This window comes from Balaenoptera borealis, assembly GCF_965194805.1.
Source record: "Balaenoptera borealis genome assembly, chromosome: 8".
NCBI lineage: Eukaryota > Metazoa > Chordata > Mammalia > Artiodactyla > Balaenopteridae > Balaenoptera > Balaenoptera borealis.
Genome location: NC_138865.1, coordinates 26,227,297 through 26,247,058, shown reverse-complemented (window position 1 = coordinate 26,247,058; position 19,762 = coordinate 26,227,297). Strand labels below are relative to the sequence as shown.

Here is a 19,762-nt window from a genome sequence, read left to right as displayed (position 1 = left end):
ATACAACATTCTTAGCCTAAATTAAATGGAAGATACACTGTGTATTTTTTATTGTGGTAAGATATACATAACAAAAAGTTTAGCATTTTAGCCACTTTTAAGTGTACAGTTCTGGACATTAACATTCACATTGTTGTGCAAACACCACCACCTTCCATCTCAAGAACTTTTTCATCTTCTCAAACTGAAACTTTGTCTCCATTAAAACACTTACAGTCCATTACTCCCTTCCCCTGGCTCTTGGCAACCATCTAAATTATATTTTTAAGAAGAAGAAAAAAGTAATTTCTTCTCCACCTGATGAATCTTCTTCAGGCCACACCCCATCAGCCAATTGCAAACCTGCTGCAGACCTTTACAACACTCTACTTTTAGAGCTTCTCATTCAGAGCAGACTGTGATTTAAAGATATGAAATGCTAAATAAAGAATAAATTACATAAATTTTAATATTCAAAAAGTTAAGCAAACAAAATTTAATTCTTCTAAAAGAAGCATGGATATGTAATCAGAAGTAGAAACTATGTCACTGATGTAAAATAGTTATGATTCCAAAGAATCCTAGGGATCTATTGTCCATAAATTACAAGGGGCCACATGGTGCCCAAGTTCCTGTTGGAGCAGGAACTCAACATATCCCTCAACCAAGTCCTCCACAGAGAGACTCTCCATTACATCTATTTTTACATGTTCAGGGTCTTTCAGAAATTTCAGTTTATCAGAGGGCACAGAGAAAATGAATTTGCTTTATTTAAAAATGCTGAGGCAATATGAACTATTGTGTTTGTTATCAAACAAAAATAAAATCAGTTGTATGTGACTTATTTATTCCTTAGACTTCACACTATTTAAAGGAATAATGGGAAGACATTTTCAATATTTCGCTACATTATAAAATTGTTTTACTTATTTCATAAATTAGCCATGGACGGTGTCTTCTGGAACGTCACATGTGGCTTACATTCAGTGGAAACACTTTCAAGTAACTTAGGAGGCTCTGGTTCTATACTTGATCTGACAGATGGGCAGCAACATGCAGTAACTGGCATAATTCATCCTCCGACAGACTGCTTTTCAGTAAAGCACATACCCAGATGCTTTCCTCTCGTCGATATTGCTTCCAGTTCCTCCCGCCATCGCTGAACATCAGGAGGTAGCTGGTCACCCAGTCGGAGCTCCCGTGTCCTCCCTGGGTGGCCACAGCTGTGACCTCCATTCTTTCTCCAAGGTCAATCTGCAGCCACTGGTATTTATTTGACACAAGGGGAGACCAGCCACCAGCTCCTTTTTGTGGGAATAAAAAGAAGAAAACCGGTAAAGACAGAGAAATCTTTGAAATCTATATTAACCTGTAAGAATGGGGTCATAAATAAGATTTATGAAAATCATAGTTTCAAATTCTGCATTATATAATGCCCCAGAATTATACAAACACACTCACATACACACACACCAACACAAAATAAAAACACAGGTTAAATGTAAATGGATGAAGCCTATATTAATTGTTTTGTTTCTTAGTTCATAACCCCTTACTCTCTGGTATTGGGGTGTCCCGCTAAGTGAAATTGATTAATGTAATAGGTGGACAACTAAACACCATGCCATTACATCAGTGCTTGGAACTAGTGTCTTTATTGGCTTCAATGCATGACTTGCCCTTTGTTGGACATAAACAAAGGGCAAACTTTCCTTGTTGGAAAATAAAGCTAGAAAACCTTAATTCTGGATTCCCAGCATGAGGAAGTACAATGTTGAATGTTGGGATAACAAAGATGGCTATGGCATAGCCCTACACTCAAGGTGCTTACAGACTCATAGGAGAAGCAGACATTTCAAAGAACAATTTGAAATGCAATATGGGAGGGGTGGAGGTGAAAGTGATTTCTGTGCAGGGAGGGAGAGTTCTAAAAAGGCAGCAAGGAGGGTGAGAGAGAACCCAGAGGAAGTGAATGGGGAGGAGTTTCTCAGGTATTCAAGACAATAGGCGCAGAGTGGAAATTACTGTGCTTTGTTTTCTCCAGTGCCTGTGAGACACCGAAGAATTAGGGATACCTGTGAATGTATTATTGATATATTTTGTTCTTCTAGTTTAACAGAAACATGAGTTTTGAATTTGGATTTAGATGTCATATTAAATTTTCTGAATTTAAATTATTATGCAATATAAAAATCGGGAAACAGGTTTGAAATGCATTCTGGAACTGATATTTTGCTACATATCCATGTCTAGAAAACACAGTGTCATGTAAACAGTCCCTAACACAAAAAAACTAGCTTTAAAAAAAATTTTCCCCATTGTCCTGACATCTAATTTGAGGCTCTCATAATAAAGTCTGACACTTTAGACAACATTTATTATCTTTTTTATTAGGGGCTATTATTAACATCCATGTCCTGTTTACAAAAGCTGTTACGACCAAGTACATGTCAGGAGGTGTGTGACATGGTTACAAGACAGCTCAAAGGAAAATGGAAGTGGAGCGCTTACATCAGGGTGTGGAGGTGAAACTAGCAAGTGGGCACATCTGTTGCTTCACTATGTCCTCTGCTAACGGCACTACGTGTATAACCCTTAACAAAATTTAAAGCTTACAAATTCTTTAAAACTCAAATTCTTTCTAAGATTTCCTCATTTCCTGCAATCTTTATTCCAAAATTCCAAAATTTCCTCTCAACCACAAGCACAATGTCTTTTCCTTTGATTCACATCGCAAACATGCCACAACTCTGGCTGTTCTGTAATGCATTATGAAACTTTTTATTTTGAAATAATTTCAGATTTACAAACGAGTTGCAAAGATGGGATAGGGAGTTCCTATCTACTTTTTACTCAGTGTGTCCTAATGTTAATATCTGACATCACCATGGTATTTTGATCAAAACTAAGCTATTAACACTGGTACAATGGTAACAAAACGACAAACTTTATTTTGATGTCTCCAGTTTTTCCTCTAACTCCCTGTTTCTGTTCCAGGATCCCACATTGCATTTAGTCACCTTGTCTCCTTAGTGTCTTCCAACCTGTGATAGTTTTCAGTCTTTCTTTGTCTTTAATAACAAGATTGATCACCACCCAACACCTCCCTGCTACTTCTACTGATTTGTGCAAAGGTCCCTTCTAATGTTTGATGAATGATAAGTCCTTCTGGGTTCTAGCTGAGGGTTAACTAACAGTCCCAAGTAACATTACTCTGCAACTGCCTGTAATTTTATAATAATTGCCAAAAGAAGTCAGAAATTAGGTGTTGGCTTTTAGCTGATCATTTTAACTTAAAGGTTCTACATTTGAAGTTTTATATGAATCAGTTTCAATCTCTGCGAAACTGCTAAATGTCCTGTATTCTTAGTATCAAGGTTGTAAAGAATGTACTGAAGATACTTCTTCTTTTTGCATTTCACAATCTTTCTCTGTCATCTTCAATCTCTCTTGAAGCGGGAAGTATCATCAACACGGGTACCACATGTACAGAAATGCAACAGAGTAAAAAGCATCGGCATGCTTCCAGCATCTGCCCTGGGACCAGCCTCTCCCACAGATGCAGCCACATCTCTGTCAACCACTCTTCACCATCTGCAGGTAATCAACCTTGAACATTTCATATTCCTTACCTGTGGTGAGAAGGTGCTACTGGTATGCAAATTAAGCTATCTGATTAAGTAGGTACTCTGATAAAGTAATGAAACTGCAGAATTCCCTGTGCTGCAAAGCAATTCATTTCAGCTGGGTAACACAGCCACGGCGTAATCCCCAGACCCCTGTAGGGTGATGATGTTGAATTACTGTGCATTTGCCCATGCACGCAGTCCACCGGGGTAGATGCCCTTTTTTCTAATGACTGGAAAAAGTGGGAAATGCACAAATGTAACCTGAGGACTGTTAGGGAGCCCCGAACAGTTTTACTGACGGGTAACGGAGATACTGTTCTGTAATGGAAAACAAAACAAAATACACTGAAATAACATTAAAGTGGGTACGCTTGAGCACAGCCGCCCCACCAGCTCTTAGCTGCAGAGCAGTGGTTCTGAAACTGATCAGCCTGCATTATTCAATGTTGCAAATCTTCAGTAAATTCCCCCTGGGAACCAACACCCCCTGAAACAGAGCCCAGGGATTTGCAATTACTGTTTTGGAGTCACCAGTGCTGAACCCACAAGAAAGGCACTTGCCCTCCCACCCAGCTCTTCCCCTGACCACACCACAGACTGTCTTTTTCCATTGTCACCGTCCTGTCTCCTGCCTCAGCCCCTTAGTTGAATAAAGTGTCACAATTCATACAAAGGAAAACATGTCCAGAGGGTCTGACTTGCACAGAACAAGGTTCCACAGCTTAGGACACTGAACACAAAACATCCCTCCCAGCAAAGTGTGATAGGTATGCTTTAGGGCTGCAATGAGAATTCAACAAGAAGCTGTGTTAGAGCATCTAGCACAATACTTTCTCTCCCATACACGATCGCAAGACGGGAGACAGTCATGGTGAAAGAGGGGTGACATCCAGAGTGTGGGGCATTGCAGTCTTTTCATTACTGAATGGCCCGTTACCTGCCACTTTATACTAGATAAAGGAGAGAAAATGAGGAAAGCCAAAACTTGTCACAAGCATGTGATGTGTTCAGGACCCTCCCAGATGCTCTAAGTGCTACCTCACAACTCTTCCATGCACCCGGCAAGTGGGACGGGTGTTACAGTCTCTGCTTTGCAGGCAAGCAAAAAACAATCATTTTAGGTTCGGGTGAGGGTATTTTATAAAAGCTTAGCTCCCTTTTCATTCTCTACCCCTTCTAAGAACATATCCCTGTGATTTGTCAGTTATTCAGTATTGTTTGCTTATCAATACCAGACTGTCTTTTATATTGATATACTGGCAGATATATTGGAAGGTTTCTGTCTCTAGTTATCCCTGTGTGATTGTTTCCCCCACCTTTCGTTGGCTCAGACACAGGCAGTGACTTGTGTCTTTGGGGAGAGCAAAGGCTGAACAGGAAACTCTCAGCTAGGGCCTTAATTATTCTGGTCACTGATCAAGATGAAAATGACCCCTGCCCCTGGTGGCCACGGGGCATGCACTGTCATAATGAGTGTCAGCTTTGTGCAGAGGGGGAAATTACCCAGAGGTGGAAATTACCCAGAGGTGAAAAGGAGAATAGCTCATGCCTTCTTCAAGTTGGAACAAGGTCCAGAGCAGAAAGATACCGAAGTGAGCAAAGTCAAGTGGGATAATCTGAAGTGAACAGACTAACCTATCTCCAGGGCATCTAAATGTCAAGCAAGTAAATGGCTAAATTGAAATTGTAACCAAGGGAAGTTTCCCTCCAAGATCTTCATTACATTGTCTCAAATGGGAGCTCAACAAGCTCTGTGTATTTCTTTCCTCACTTAAATGCATCTTAATTCACAGAAAACTCATTCCAGATTCCAGGCGGGGCTGGGTGAGTGGGGAGAGGGTGAGATAAGCAGGAGTAACAGATGTTCCCAGGAAAAAGGGGCCATAGGGCAGCAGGCCCTGGGGATGCTCCCTGACCATCCCACTCAGAGATCTCTGGGATTTATATATTGGTGTTTTTGTCACAACCCTGCCTACATTGCTGAGGGAAATTTAAGCATTTGCTCCAGCTCTGATTTCTTAAGGAGCAATTCCAACTATCTACATATACCATTTCTGGCTATCAGGATGTAAAAAATGCAGAAATCCTCCCTCTGGACCTGTCTAGGTAACCTCTGATTCCCTTTCTGCTGTGCTTCCTGCAGTCTGCTAGCAGCCTGAGCAGGAGACAACAGGTAGCTTTCCAAAAAGTGCATCCATAATGAAAAAATCACACAGAGCTGCCTAATTGTAAAACAGATTCCTGTACTAAATGCAGACATACCCTATAATGGTTTTGTAAACAGACAATTTAAAATTAAATAAAAAATAAGTGTATACTTGTTAATTTGTGATTCAAATTAAATGCCAGTGATATTAAAGAAAAAAGGTACAGTGTGACTGTTCACACGTGACTCCCTTAAGTTCTGTGTGCAGTGTCCCGAGGGACAACTTTCAATGCCCTTGGCAATTAACATTCATCATTGCAGCTCTTTCTGCATAAAATAAACAAAAATCCATTGCTACTGTGTGTTTTGTTTTGCTTCTCTCATAGACACTCCTGACCAAGTTTTAAAGAAACACACAGTAGAGAGGCATTCAGATCTGAACTGATCTCAGGCTTTGCAGTTCTTATGTGTTTGAAGTTCTGTATTGACAAGACTATAAGATGATTTTGCTAATTTCTCACCTTAGAAATAAAATACGAATTGCCCAGCAAGCCTATAAACCATCCGAACATGTACTAAATACCTCATGCATGACTGAATAAAATGTATGACCAAGTTTATTTGTGCATCTCCCGTGAAATCTTCATGTTTATGAGAGATGCAGCTCTGAGATCTGGTCTAATTCTATAAAAGCATCATTGTGCATCTTTCAGAGGCCCCCTGAGTTATTCAGAACAGATATGATTCCAGATCATTGTTGAGGCCACTCAGAATAGCTGCATCTCCCTCTGACATGTAGAGAGCAGTGGGGAATCCAGGATGCCCAGAAGGGCAGGAGGCCAGGCGCTCTGCTCCAAGGCCCCCACCACTTCCCAGGGACACACCGTTACTCTTCTTAAGGCAAGAGCTCCTTTTTCTTTTTAATTAAATTCAGTGTAGGATCATGTCAGGAAATGCAAGGGTGACATGCTTAGAAATAAAACCATGAGTACTAAATTATCTATCCATACTTGACTGCTCAGTTAGCCAGAAGCCTTTGGAAAAAAAGTCCATTGATGGTAAAACTTACATTTTCTTTAGTGATGTTATGTAGCTGAATTCATTACAATTTGTAAGCACACTGTGGAAGCCTTGGATAAAAAGAGATATGTACAGAGGAGCTGCTATACAAAATAGAGTGGTAAAATGAGAATGCAAAAAGGATGAGGTCTGAGCATCACAAAATGTAAATACTACTGACAAAGGTGCATTTTTTGGAGGGTAGGCATTCATCCCCAGCAAAGTATGGCATTATTTTGTGTCGGAGAAAAGCCTGCTCCACTGGATTTCCTTGGAGGAAACATGGCAACAAGGGAAGAGTCTACTGCAAGGATCACAGGACAGAGAGAACAGGGAACCCCTGAAATACCATCTTCCAGTCAGCCCCTAGTCCAGAAGCTCCTCATTAATGTTCAGAGCAAAGGTGGGAGTAGCTGACCACAGGGTCCACTGAGATATTCCATTAGCCTTTGTCACTGGCTGTGGTCTTCCTGGACCAGTCTCTGTGCCACAAGTTAAACCAGAAGTTCAAGACTCCTGTGTGCTTTGATCAATAGTGATCCCAGATGCCTCATGAAAGGTTGCTAATTGAACCTCACCCCTTTGGCAGGATTGAAGGTCACCTCATTTGGTACGTCTTTCATCAGTGACTCCAAACAAGAAAAAGGGAATATCCCTACAAGAGGCAATGTAATTGCATTGGATGAGTAAAGCAGTACGTAATGGGATAAAATATATCTCCATAGGGATGCCAATAATATTTATTAAAAGTGGAGTAAACAAAGACATCACGGTGTATGTCAAGGATACATACTGTTAAATAAATAACTTTCATGAACATTTCTGTATATTATACATGATGTAAAAGTGATTACTTTGGAAAAGAACAGAGTGGAATTTGCTAGACAACTATTTTTGAATTTGGATAGTGCTTAGAAGGGCTTCCACATACCTTTTGGGAAGTTGCCAAGTACGTCATAGGCAGTACTGACTCTTGGAAAAATACTATGGCAAAATTGTGGCCACCATAAGATACTTACTGGGCAGATAATCAACACAGACATAATTTTGCAAGGATAAACTGTTGTGTTTTTCATTCCTCTCTGGTAAATCCTGTTAGCCAGTGATCATTATCCCATGAAGCCCTAGAGAAGCCAGGGAGGGCAAAGACCAACTAAGAAAATAGGAAACAGGACGTGTGATGTCTCCCTCTTTGGCAGGAAGAAGAGATGGGAACCCAGACGATCGTGGGAAAGAGAGGAAATGGAGGAAGGGTAAAAGGTGGTGGGAGGGTGATTCAGACACCTTGCTCAGGAGCGAAGTCCCAGGGGGATCAGAAAAGTGAGAGGAATAAGCAAGCTGTGGAAAGGCTTTGTCTTGGCTTCCATTTGGAATTTTGGGAGATCACCTTGTAGGGGGCTGTGTAGTCATTACTAATGGTTGCCAACTATTTCCCTTCTTCTACCTTCCAGGCACTTGGAGGATTGCGATTTCCACGCCCCCTGGTGGTTGGGTGGGGCTATGTGACCAGCTCTGGCCAACAAGCTCTGAGTGGAAGTGACAGGTTACTTCTGGACTAAACTGCCAGGACAAAACCATTTGACGAACTTTTTCCCCTTGGCATGGTGAACCAGACTGCCCACAGGCCATCAAAAGGGGGCACAGAAGTGAGATGAGAGTCTGACTGGATCTGAACAGAAGGTCAACTTGGCAAAGGCAAATTAAACCTGTAACCAAGGCTGCTCAGGCTGGAAACCAAATGAGACTCACGGTCAGGCTTCAGGGAGGCAAGAAGTGACATCGCAAAGATCCCGGTAGGGACAATGACCTGTTCCCTGGGAACACGGTCTTACCAAGAGGTAAATCTGCCACAGGCTTCAGGAGCAGGTGCCAAGTAACCCTCAGCGTTAAAAGCAGACAAACTCCCTTCAGCAGATAGCAAGGAGCTGAGCCCCAACGTGAGAAGCCCCACCATCCAGCTCCATGAGGGCACCAGCCCTTCTGTAAACCCAAACACTGTCTTGGAAAGAAGCAGGAACAAAGAAATCTGAGCATCCCTGGAAGATGCTCACCCATTCAAAAGAGTCCACTGAATCCAAAAGAGACTGAGGATTGCCTTATTCTGGGGGTAGTGCTATAATTTGGGCTACTTGGTAGAGAGAAATGACAACATTGCCTCCCTGAAGGTTGTTGACAACGCTGAAAAACACGTTTGGTTTGTTCTGGTTTGTCTCATCTAGCATCTTAGGTTCTATGGAGGTAAACCGGAGACTCCAGACCTTGAAAAGGACCATGGGAAAACCTGAGCAGATGAGTTCTGTGTGACACCTGTACGGCAGGGTCTGCACGAACCCTGGGATTTGGGGGCTTCTCCTCTCACATGCTACCATCATGCCGTGATTTAATAAAGTTGCATGGTCACCAAGACAGTGCTCTGTGCTTTAGTACATGGGTGTATTTTACATGGATGCTATTACATTTGGCCTGTCCACTGCACTCAATACCCACAGTTGCATCTGCAGGATCATTTGTTAAGAAAAATCGGAAAAAGAATGTGTCTTGGCCCTAATAGGTCTAAAAACTTTTAGGAAGCACAGATAAACAGAATGAAAAATCTGACATCCAGAGGCAAAAAGTCCCCAGTACATTCATATGCCTTTATAAAAATCTGGTTTGCAAGCCCTTTTATTGCCATCTGAATTGCTCAGACTAGTATTTGGGAATACTGACCAGTTCTACCAGGCACCTAGCCTGTGAATAAAAGATAGAAAGACTGGAGAACTACGATTTTATGAAAAAATATGAGGGACAAGTTTATTATTATAAGATTTGCATCAAACATTTTTGATGTATTCAGTAATATTCTGATTTATATCAGGAGTTGATATACGTCTAGATATTTTAAATTATTATTCACTCTTTCCATTTTCTAACATTTCTTTGTAAAACACAGTGAATTTTACATCACAGCTTATTTGGGATATTGCAGAGTCCAAATAATCAGACGTTCCAGGTTATAAGAAAATATTTAGTGTCTGATGCCCAGGCTTAAGCATTTTCTGCTAATCGAATCATGTGTATTTATTTCCTGCTAAAACCTGGAGTATTAACTTGTACTAGTAAATGTACTTCCTAAAGTGAGAAATAAATATCTTAACGCTGAGAATTGTTGCTAATATGCTCAGCCATCAATTGTATTGGGAGCATTAGACAAAATCTTTCCTGGCTCCACCAACACATAAGTCTGTTGTGAGGAAATATGATCAATGTCTCGGTACGGGAAAGGTGAAGAATTACAAAGAGAAAAGAAAACATCCAGTCAGTTCAGCTTGTCTCCATCTACTTTCTGTTTGCAATACACACTATAGTAATCTGATATGCCATTTTTGATCAAGTTAAATTTAAAGCAGTCTCATTTGCACTGTCAGTGATGAGTGGCTTGCCGCATTAGAGGGCGTGATTTTCAGCATCTGGGCCATGAACGGAGTTGTCCCTCTTTCTGGGGATGATTGTTTATGCAAGCACTTTGGGGGAACAAAAAAGGAGAACAAAATGTGTGTACGCTTCCTCCTAATCAATCTCAATCAGCTCTGGCCAGACCACTCATCTCACCACCATGCCTGCGGTGACTAAAGAGGACACGTCACGTGGCTAAAAAGAACATGTTATCCGGAGTTGGAAAGCAGCATCTGAAATGCTAAAGCCAGTTTCATGAAGGGTCACCTACAGTAACAATAATTGTAAAAACAAAAGGTTATTTTCACATGCAAGATCTAGAATGAAAGTCCAGCGTGGTTTACTCTAAGGTAGTTTGTTTACTTTTGGTTTTGGTTTTTTAACTTTTGTTTTGAATAAACTTGGATAAACTGCATAAAGTTCATTTAGGAGATTTTTGAGAAGAAAAAAATGAAGTCAATATTATAGCATGTTCTTATTTAGAACACACAGATTTCAGCAATCTTGATTTTATATGAGAAATATTAGGTCACTTGTAATTCTAGGAAATATCAATTTAATATTGATGGAAACAAATTCAGCTAATATGAATAGTCAAACCCAATTTGACTGTAAAGATGTAAAGCCTCAAGAACTTTACATTTTTATCTAATGGCATCAATTTTCTTGAATAGGTATATGAATACATGTACGTGTCTGTGGTTTACCCCTTAAAAAAAATCCATCAGTTCTGAAAAATTATACATTCAGGCATTTCCAGTAATTTGTGTTTCTCTGTATAAAAAGGTAAGGTGTATGACCTCAGAGGGGATACTTTGTTAAATGTATTATCTGGAACCCAATCCCAGACTTCAAAATGGGAATGCTAGAGGAACCAGACTAGAAATTTCAAAAGTAAACTCCAGGAGCACTTAGTCCAATGTTGAGTGATGATACTAGCCCATTCCTATCTCTACAATAACCAACACTTCCATTAGGGAGCTCACAGAAAACACTGGCAAACAGGTGGTAACATGCTCAGGAATCATGGTTTTCAAAGATGCAAGGTCTGCATCTCTCTGCTTTGGCCCACCTGTCCCTAGAAACGCCTGGATCCCTCCTAACTTCTCTGCTCATTCCTCTTAATATCCTTCATAGACTTCTTTCTTCTATTTATTGCAAAGTCTTTCCTAAGAAATATTTTACTACTTTTCATAAATTAATAGAAAACAAAATAAATACATAAACTGCATAAGTAAAAAATATGTAAAAGAGAAAACATGAAATGTGCAATAAGTTCTAGTCAATTAATTAACATTTGTTATGTGTTGAATCAGTGAAGTACTTTAAAATCATAAAATGCCTTAAAGTTTGAATTATTTGGCTTTGGGGGGTTAGACAGTGGGTCAAATTTATATATATGCACACACATACAATCAAAAATTATGTATAGACTATTCTCTTACTACCTTTATGTATCAGGTAGATGAATTGATCAGCTGCTATGTATAAAGTTCTTGGTGGAAGCTGTGGTATTTGAGACATTTCTAATTCTTAATGAACATTCTAGAAGCGCAATGCCTTATGGGCAAAATAAGAAACTAGGGGTGTAAGACAGACCACCTTCTTTAAAACTTCCAAATACCACAACACAGACCAAGGAAATTTTAACCATACAATCAGGGAGTCGAACATGATTTTCCTCACTAGATCATACACAAAATATTCCAAAACGCTAAAACTACTATATATGAAGAATCATCGCCCTCATTATATTCATCCACATTTCATACTATCCACATTTTACATCATAATCATCTAAACTAAAGTGAACTAATATGTTCTCCAGCATTTACCAAGGCAAAGGAAATGTCAATAAAGACTCTGGGATGCTGGCTTTTAACAGAAAACACATATAGATAATCCTTCAGAAGGAATATTGATAAATTGTGCTGTCTAAAGCATGCTTTAGAAATGGGTCCAGGGCTTCCCTGGTGGCGCAGTGGTTGAGAGTCTGCCTGCCAATGCAGGGGACACGGGTTCGAGCCCTAGTCTGGGAAGATCCCACATGCCAAGGAGCAACTGGGCCCGTGAGCCACAACTACTGAGCCTGCGCATCTGGAGCCTGTGCTCCGCAACAAGAGAGGCCGCGATAGTGAGAGGCCCGCGCACCGCGATGAAGAGTGGCCCCCGCTCGCCACAACTAGAGAAAGCCCTCACACAGAAACGAAGACCCAACACAGCCATAAATAAATAAATAAATAAATAAATAAAATTAAAAAGAAATGGGTCTGAAATCAGGTGGTAATATCTAGGATATTTAGTGAAATGTACACTATATGCAATCAGAGTAGCAACAACCATGAAAAAAAAACCCTCATCAGTTGATTGCCACTCTTAAAATAATTAATTTAAATTTGCAAAGAGAGTAGTTTAAATATAAAAGATAAGCTTTGTACTTACCATTTTATAATGATGGCTTATAATATTCTGAGTTATTAGTTTTTTAATTAAATATAATGGAAATAAGTTCATCTTAAGCTTCAGGATTTTCCCTTCTAATGTTTATGAACTTCCCAGCGCCACCATATTGATAGCACTGGAGGCCTGAATCATAAAGATACTCTACACATGCAAATTAGAAACACAACACACAAGCCCCTCGGGCCTCTTTAAACTAATTAAATATGGCTTATTTAGTTTTTACAATTTTAGGGAAACCACTGGAAAGTTTAGATGTTAAGCTGATATTAGAATAACCACCAGACCAAAAATGGGTAATTTGATAACTGATCTCATTGAAATCTGGTTTCAATGAGAATATATTTTTACTGGGGTGCTAAAAATGATTATGAATGATGCTTTGAGGAGTAAATATCTGGCCACAAAATGCTTTTTCCTGGGAAAAGACCATGAAGGTGGACAATTAATGGACATGCCTTCCCATCCTGAGCTCATTGAATTTCTTCACCTGTGTTCTTACTCTTCCCTGCCAATCTATTTGATCACTTACTAGGTTCCCAAATTTGATCCTTAAGGACACAGTAAAGTTCAAGCTAGACTTTAACTCTGATCTTAGAAATGTCAAAGAAAGGGAGGAAAACACTCAATTCCTTAGTAGTATCTCCAGGATTTACAGCAGTGCGTTTACATGGGACACAGTTAATTTTAACTTTTACTTTCTGAATTCATCTTTCATTTAAAAAATCTATCCCTTAAAACAGGAGTAAAACAAAAGCAGAAATAGAGACACAGACGTAGAGAACAAATGTATGGATACCTAGGGGGAAAGGGGTGGGGTGGGAGGAATTAGGAGACTGGGATTGACATATATACATTATTGATACTATGTATAAAATAGACAACTGATGGGAACATACTGTATAGCACAGGGAGCTCTACCTAATGCACTGTGGTGACCTAAGTGGGAGGGAAGTCCAAAAGGGAGGGGATATCTGTATGGGTACGGCTGATTCATTTTGTTGTGCAGTGGAGGCTAACACAACATTGTCAAGCAACCATACTCCAATAAAAGTTAATCAAAAAAAGTAGCAAAGCATTTGAATTTGAAGTGTATGTATTCACTTATTTAATCCACTGAATTAGTATTTGTGCAATAGAAGAGGTAATTCACTCGACAACATTCAAGTAGCAACAATGGACCATTCCAAAAAGTAAGTCATTAACTCCCTTCCCACTAATAGGAAGGGAATCTTTATTTTCAGTAGCAGCCTTCACCTGGTCTCCTCCCAGGCCAAGTCCTGGGAATGGAGTCATTTTCCCATGACATCCTTTGGCAGCTTCACATCTTGCAAACATCAGGCTTCCCCAGTGGCTGCAGCACTGGCTCCTTCTTGTGTTGTTGTAGTTATTTATGACCAGCGCACTTGACTAGTCACCCTTCTGTCGCCGGTCCTAAAACTAAAAAGGGATGATAACCCTGGAAAAAATCTAGACTCCAATAATTCCCTTCTCATAAATCTTATTGATGATCATTTGCTGGCAATCAATAGGGAAGGAAGATATCAAAACAAACCAAAAAATGGATCATAAGCAAGAAGAAAGCTAGCAGAGGAATACTAGCAGATATGATGAACCTGCTGCTTTCTTCAGTTTCATTAAACCCAATATAATTAAGTTTTGACCTATAAGAAGGAATATGAACTAAAAATGAAAATAATTCTCTCTGGGAAAGAATCAGTGTGGATTGACAAGAAGACAGCTGCAGACTCACCGTCTCTGCGATTAAGGCTTGCGAAGCCAGGGCCGTGGCTGCTGGACCGCTCTGAGGAGCTGCTGAAGGAAGCCCGGGGCAGGGCAGACGCCAGAAGAGCGTCACAGCTATCTGGGGGGAAACACCACGTGCGGGTTAATACACTGATTAAAGCTTTCCTGTCCTCTCTTCCTCTCTTCTTCCTTCCCTTTTACTTTCCTTTCCTTCCTATTTCCCTGCCACCCTCCCTTCTCTTCTTCCTTAATTTCCTTTCTTTTTAGTTAACAGGCTAGGAAAATGCTAGAGCCTGTTCCAAACATGGTACTCGTACCATGGCCAATTCAAAGCTATCAACGTGATGTCACTGACCAGGAAGTTGGAAAAAGAATCATTATATAGTATTTTCACCACGCAGACACAAGGTATGTAAATAACCTCAAGAGCACTGATAACAGCAAGATGACATAAAATAAAGTAGGAAGTGGTGAGTTTTCAGAATGTATTACTTTTGTTTTAATATGATTTAATTAATTATGTTTATATAATTTAATTTTTAATAATGATTGTATTTTCATGCAAAATTCATGAAAAGTTAATGATTGGCTCTTGCTAGCTGCTAAAAATTGGTTCCAGCACATCACTCCTAAATGGGAAAATATTAAAAGTATTTCCTTGAAAATCAGAAAGAACACTTTCACAGACACCACTGTTTCTATTGAACATTGCACTGAAAGTCCTATCAGTACGTAAGAGAAAATTTAAAAATTAAAAGCACAAAATTGGATAAAAAAGAGCAACCGTTATCGTTTCCAGATGATATGATTATGGAGGTAGAAATTCTGAAAGTCATTGGCTAGCTTAACAATTCATTATACAAAAGCTGATAGTATTTCTAAACTTATCCATAGTTAGAAATTAAATAGAATAGCAAATACTAACAAAACATATAAAGTATCTAAGAATGAATCTTACAGAATTTGCAGGACATTTATGGAGATTATTATAAAAATTGTATTGAAAGACATTAAAGAAAAACTACATAAATTCAGACTACAATGATTGCAAATAGGAAGACTACTTTTAAGGTACTGGTTTTCCCTAGCTTGATCTAAAGATTCATTAGAAGTTCAATCAAAGCTCAGGAGGGTTTTTCACAGAACTTGAAGCAGTGAACCACACAGCTCAGGGGTTCTTAACGTGTGGTACAAATATGATATAGGGGGTCTGTTGAGATGAATAGAAAAAAATTACATCTTTATTTTCACTAACCTCTAGCTAAAATTTAGCATATTCTTCACTCACAAATGTAGACAAACCAGACTATATTCACCAGTGCCCGTGCATATGTTACCAACATAAGTTACAGATATTTTAATAGCAATCGTTGTCACGGACATCTAGAAATATTGTTTATGGTCCCCTTTACTTCAAAATAACAGTATTTATTAAAGTCACCACTAGATCTTGTTTTTGAATGCACTAATAACTAAGAAGACACTATGTTACAATTTCTAGTACATTGATATCAGCATTTCAATATAACTATTTACTTTGTAACCCTATGTATACATTTTATGCATTTACAAGCATTGCTGTGAGAAGGGGTCAGGCTTCAGCAAAGTGCCCGAAGGGTCCTTGGCACAAGGAAGAGCAAAGAAGCTCCCGTTGTGAGTGTGTGCACTGCAAGTACAAAGCTGTTGAGACATTACTGGGGCATTATTAGCCATTCAGAAAATTCCAGAAGATTGGGATCATCCACAATCCACAGTCAGCTGTGCTAACTCGAATGTTAACGTGACAATTTCTCAGGGGACAATTTCTCTGCCTGTTGAGCAGACCAGGCCTGCATCATTCCCCCTTTAAGTAAAGGGGTCCCAGGGATCTAAGTAACCTGCTCAAAGTCACAGAGCTGGTTGAGGCTAAGTGAAGATTATCTCCATCAACTGTTTAGCTTGGGAAGCCTGCTCCTTTCCCAGCCTCCCCCCCCCCCCCCCCCCAAGCACGGCTTCCTTTCTGAGTCTCCCCAGACGCTCCCCACTCAGTCCCCTCTGCTCACATCTTTCTCATCTCACCGTATTGGGGTCTCTCCTTTCTGGGTTGGAAACAGTGAGGACCAAGTGTAGATTCTGGAGCCAGACAGGGTGTGGGCATGACATTTACCAAGCTGCCTACTCTTGGGAAGTCACTGGCCCTCCCTAAGCCTCAGTTACCTCATCTGTACAATGAGGATGTCACACAACTGAATCACACAACTGGACAAAGGGGAATCACACAATTCATAGGGTTTCTATGAGGATTAATAGTGTTTGCTTTTATTATTTTCAGTATGGTAAGACAAGTCATCACATAAGCTTCTTCAAAACATTCTAAGGACGTTTTCCCTATAGAGAGATATAGAAGGCAGCATTCAACGTTCCAAGCCATATTCTCATTTTTTATTCTTTCCTCAAAAGAAGGCATATGAATCTTAGTCTTTAAAAAAAAAAAAAAAAAAAAAGAGTAAGATGTACTCGCTCTTATGAAGTCATCTTTGCCTTTGAGAAACAATTTTAAAAGTGATCATTTTCTTTACAACCCTAATTGGTTGTTCCAATTCACTTCCACACAGTCAAATTTGAGAATGCACGTGATCAAAAAACGTGACCATGTCCAATAAGGTACTTGGAAAAGAGCGGCTCTGTGTTTGGACAGTGTTTTCAGTACATTCACTGTGTTTTTAACTAAATTACATTCAAGTAAGGTGAAGTCTCAGATGCCACCCAAAAATCTCCTTAACCATTGTTTTCAATCTGAAATGTCTATATTTTATACTACGATTCCTGGAGCCAAAATTGTTAAGACACGATTTAATTTTCTTTTTCTGGAATCATTAAAAAATATTTGATTGCCACTGAATATTATTCTTATCAATAGTCTGATACATACTATTTCTATCCAAAAAAAAAAAAAAATGAATCCTGAAATGCCTCAAAGCTACAACAATTATTCATAAATAATTGTTTGTAACAAACGAGATGGCAAAACAACTGAAAAGTACAACTATTTACCACTTAGGGGGAAAATGAGGTGAGTACAAGTAATAATCTTATAAGAATTAACAAATGAAAATAGACAGATAATATTACCGTTCAATAGGCTAAAGCAAGTTTATTTCTCTTCATAATAACACTCATATTAATAAGAAATTATTCTATGAAATAATCTCAGTTTTGAAATGCACTTATTCCTTCAAAAGTTCAAATGTACTCAGAAGCTCAAATGTTCTCAGAAAAGCTTAGGAACTCTAAAGGGAAACTGAGGATCCATTGTAACGTGTCTTATAGAAAATACAGACACACCGTAATTGTTCATGATTTATGTATGATTCAGATCAGAGTGCTCGGCACATCCCTGTGTGCATGCTTCTATAATACGTTCTTATGTATTAAATGAGCAAACATTGTCTCAGTAGTTGTACCTATTGTAACATCATTTTAATCAATAGCCTATTGTTTGTCCTGCCAACAGAACAGCTTTATACTGAAATCATTAAACAATATTTCAGCTTCTGTTTTTAAAAATTATATATATATTCTTTTCTCCAGGTAAAATCTTAGAAATTTGGAACTTCCCATAGCTTGAGAAAACATAGTTGCCTTAATCCTCTCAATCTAAGTGACACTCTCTGAGTGTTTTCCAGACCCTTGACCTCCTCCTAAAACTACTTAAATCTACCCCCTCCATAAATAAAAAACAGTCCCAGACAAACCTCTTTGGATTACTACAGCTCCTTGGTGATGCATGCTCTTAGTTTCTTCAGAACTTTCAAATCCAGTTTATACACAACTGTATATAAATGGCATCTTTTCAATATGCATTATGTTCTAAAGTAGACTAAAAATTCCTCAGCAAAGAAAATGTCACTTTACTGAATTCATTGATGAGCTCTAGTAGTTATCTGGTAGCACCTTTAGGATTTTCTATGTCTAATATCATATCATCTGCAAACAGTGACAGTTTTACTTCTTTCTTTTCCAATTTAGATTCCTTTTCTTTTTCTTCTCTGTTTGCCACAGCTAGGACTTCCAAAACTATGTTGAATAAAAGTGGTGAGAGTGGACATCCTTGTCTTGCTCCTGATCTTAGAGGACATGCTTTTAGATTTTCACTGTTGAGTATGATGTTAGCTGTAGGTTAGTTGTATATGGTCTATATTATTTTGAAATATGTTCCCTCTAGGACCCTTTCTGGAGAGCCTTTAATCATAAATAGGTGTTGAATTTTGTCAAAAGCTTTTTCTGCATCTATTGAGATGATCATATGGTTTTTATTCTTTAACTTGTGGTGGTGTATCACAGCCATTGATTTGCAGATACTGAAAAATCCTTGCATCCCTAGGATAAATCCCACTTGATCATAGTGTATAATCCTTTTAATGTATTGTTGGATTTGGATTGCTAGTATTTTGTTGAGGACAGATGAATGGATAAAGAAGATGTGCTACATATATACAATGGGATATTACTCAGCCATTAAAAAGAATGACATAATGCCATTTGCAGCAACATGGATGGACCTGGAGATTATCATACTAAGTGAAATAAGTCAGGCAGAGAAAGACAAATATCTATTAAAAAATTTGAAACAATAATTCAAATAATTATTTTAATAATATAATAATAACCTTCCAAAACAGAAAGCACAAAGTCCAGAGGGCTTCCCTGGTGAATTCTGCCAAACATTTAAGGAAGAAATCATGCCATGTCTCCATAATCCCTTTTAGAAGATAGAAACAGAGGAATACTTTTTAACTTATTCTATGAGGCTAATAGTACCATAATACCAAAACCAATCACAGATATTACAAGAAAAGAAACCTACAGACCAATATTTCGCACGAACACAGATGCAAAATCCTCAACAAAATGTCAGCAATCAAATCCAACAATGTATAAGAAGAATTACAGGGAATTCCCTGGCGGTCCAGTGGTTAGGACTCCATGCTTCCACTGCAGGGGGCCCGGGTTCAATCCCTGGTGAGGGAACTAGGATCTCACAAGCCACACGGTGTGGCCAAAAACAAAATAATAAAGTAAAATAAAATAAAAATTTTAACAGATTTTTAAAAAATAGAAGAAGAATTACATACTGAAACAAGTGGAATTTGTCCCAGGTATTCAGGGCTGGTTCAACATTCAAAAATCAGTTTATGTAATCCATCACATCCACAAGCTAACAAAGAAAAATCACATGGTACTATCAATAGATGAAGAAAAGCATCTGACAAAATCCAACACCCATCCATGGTAAAAACTCTTGGTAAACTAGGAATAGAGTTGAACT

The 19,762-nt window shown here is 38.9% G+C and overlaps 1 protein-coding gene across 17 annotated transcripts in view; it reads right to left on the bottom strand.

The window, feature by feature from the left end:
- LOC309632953 (contactin-associated protein-like 4) overlaps positions 1-19,762 on the bottom strand; it is a 159,475-nt gene that overhangs the window by 47,112 nt on the left and 92,601 nt on the right. For 4 of the 17 annotated variants that reach the window (XR_014247176.1, XM_082401068.1, XM_082401067.1 and 1 more), the window contains exons 4-5: positions 14,462-14,572; positions 1,090-1,283 (exon numbers count right to left, since the gene is read on the bottom strand). The exons of 11 other annotated variants lie outside the window; for them this stretch is intronic. Coding sequence is in view for 5 of the 6 variants with exons in the window: in XM_082401068.1 (XP_082257194.1) it covers positions 1,090-1,283; positions 14,462-14,572 (305 nt within the window). In the remaining variant the exon portion in view is untranslated. Of the gene's footprint in view, positions 1-21; positions 419-1,089; positions 1,284-14,461; positions 14,573-19,762 lie in introns of those variants that run through there. 2 more of the 17 variants (XM_082401069.1, XM_082401071.1) reach the window with 2 other exon arrangements.